Raw genomic sequence first — 2,500 nt, forward strand, 5'->3', positions numbered from 1 at the left:
TAGTTCTCCCTCCAACTGTCAGCACTGTGGATGTGAAGGTGGAGGTGGGCGTGGCTTACCGCCTCCCAGTGTGGTGGCGATGATGGTGTGGGACTGCTGGCTGGCGCCCAGAGGCGAGTACGCCTTCAGGTAGATGGAGTAGGTGGTCGCCGCCTCCAGGTTGGAGAACTCGTGCTGGAACGTCGACTTGCTGACGGCCTCCTGCAGCTCCTGGCTGTCCGGCTCTGAGGCACGGGACAGGGGACGGGGTCAGGGGTCAGAGGTCAGGGGTCAGAGGACTATAAGTGCAGCGCTTCTCTTTGCAGATGATACAGCTAAATATTTTTCTGAGTTAACCCTTTGAATCCTGAGCAGATTCATGTGATTTCAGTCCAAAACAAAAGGCTAAGAGCCCGTTAACAAGAAAATGACCTGCCAGTCGGCTCCCTGTGCTTTAAGCAGCCCGGCTGCACTGATGATGTTCACATTTTGTTTTGGGAGGGACATTTGAGTACAGACCGTCAATGCAGGTTTCCTCTCCAGAGGACGATAAAGAACGAATCTGAATTAGCAAAATTATTATTTAATAATTTTGTGCAAATTGTGAGGTCATTTGTTGCTAAGTCGGTCACTGCCTCCCGTACCTGCTCAGGTGTCAAAGGGTTAAATGTCTGTGGCCGGACGGTTAAATATATAATATGATGTTAAATATTCAGGGTGTCCTCATACCGCCCAGCCGGCGGATGTGCAGGACGTATCCGATGATGTGCTGGCTGACGTGCTCGGGCGGCTGCTCCCAGGTCAGCTGCAGGCCGTTGGCAGAAAGGGGCGTGGCCTTGAGGCCGGCAGGGGCCTCGGGCGGCTCGGCGCCCTGGCTGATGGCGAGCCGGGCGCTGGCCTGGTTGGTGCCGGCGCTGTTCTCCGCGATGCACTGGTAGATGGCCTCGTCCTCAGGGGTGATGCGTGTTATGGCCAGCGTCCTGCAGGGGGCGGCAGAGAGTCACCAGAAACACATTTAACTGATTTCTTCATCCTGTTTCAATTTAAACCTTTAATAACATCTCTGTGTCTCATGTTAATTTGTCAAGGGTTGTTCTTTGAACCAGTAGAACCAGTAGAACCAGTAGAACCAGCAGAACCAGTAGAACCAGTAGAACCAGCAGAACCAGCAGAACCAGTGTCGTACGTGTTGTTGTTGGTGAGCTTGACGTTGCCGCCGGGGGTCAGGATCTTGCCGTTCTTCAGCCAGATGAGGTGCGGCTCCGGGACGCCCTGCGCCGTGCAGCTGAACACGGCGCTGCCCCCCGCTGGCCGAGACGCAGACTGCGGCCACTGCACAAACTCCGGAGGAGCTGAGAGACAGACAGGCGGAGAGAGAGACAGTTACTGGACAGCACTGACTAAGACGTCATGCATTCATATCTTATCGTCCAAATGGAGGCTCTGCCTTCTGTTTACCTGTTGCCATGGTGACTCAGTGAGCATGCACAAGCTGAACTGTGATCAGTCAGTTAGAGCTGCTCTGTGTGCGTCTGCCAGCAGGGGGCAGCAGAGCTCTGACACTGTCCCATACAGAGGGTGAGGGGTGTGTGTGTGTGTGTGTGTGTGTGTGTTGGGGGAGCAGTTGAATGGGAGCGAATCAACACAATTAAGTTGATTTGCTGAGTGAGGCCTGACCTTTCCCACACACACACACACACACACACACACACACACACACACACAGTGGTTTGGTTGGAGTGTGTGTGTGTGTGTGTGTGTGTGTGTGTGTGTTACACTTGAACTGAAGATGCTGGAGAGCTGAAATTGAGTTAGGGAGGAAACACTTCACTGTGTGTGTGTGTGTGTGTGTGTGTGTGTGTGTGTGTATGTGTGTGTGTGTGTGTGTGTCAGGGTCATTGTCACAGTGTTTACAGATGGAGTCCCCCCCGCTGAGGGAGGGGGGGGGGGTCGTCAACCACTTCATGCAATGAGAGAGATGGTGACTCATTGTTAGGGAGATGTGTGTGTGTGTGTGTGTGTGTGTGTGTGTGTGTGTGTGTCTGTGTGTGTGTGTGTGTGTGTGTGTGTGTGGTGTGTGTGTGTGTGTGTGTGTGTGTGTGTCAGTCACACTTGAACTTGACCCTGCAGCTGCAGACAGACGAGCGTCTGAACAGAAACTTTTTTGTTGTTTGTCTGTCAGACTCACTTTTCTTTCTGCTGTTTGAAAATCTTAAAATTATTTGAAGTGACAGTTTTCACATTTCTACAATTAGTTTTATGTTTGTTTAATATTTTCAATATTGTTTTATTTTTTACTTTTCCTTGTCTTCTAAAAATATCTTTTATATTTAGTTTGATTTTGACAAACAAAACAAAACAAGATCATTTTGTGTTCAGAGTTTTATAAAAATGTGTGAAAGTGGAAACCTGTTTCTTATTTTGTTATGAATTCATATTCATTTCTCTTCCCCTCTGAATTATTTTCATTGCTGTTGTTGTTTCAGTGTCTTACTAAACATTGTTTGTTGTTTGTTTGTGA

At 49.4% G+C, this 2,500-nt stretch overlaps 1 protein-coding gene across 1 annotated transcript in view; it reads right to left on the bottom strand.

The window, feature by feature from the left end:
- LOC115374361 (immunoglobulin superfamily DCC subclass member 3-like) overlaps positions 1-2,500 on the bottom strand; it is a 19,027-nt gene that overhangs the window by 7,758 nt on the left and 8,769 nt on the right. The window contains exons 8-10 of the mRNA XM_030073219.1: positions 1,166-1,331; positions 709-959; positions 60-224 (exon numbers count right to left, since the gene is read on the bottom strand). Coding sequence (XP_029929079.1) covers positions 60-224; positions 709-959; positions 1,166-1,331 — 582 coding nt within the window. The remainder of the gene's footprint in view (positions 1-59; positions 225-708; positions 960-1,165; positions 1,332-2,500) is intronic.

Source organism: Myripristis murdjan, chromosome 16 (genome assembly GCF_902150065.1).
Source record: "Myripristis murdjan chromosome 16, fMyrMur1.1, whole genome shotgun sequence".
Classification (NCBI taxonomy): domain Eukaryota; kingdom Metazoa; phylum Chordata; class Actinopteri; order Holocentriformes; family Holocentridae; genus Myripristis; species Myripristis murdjan.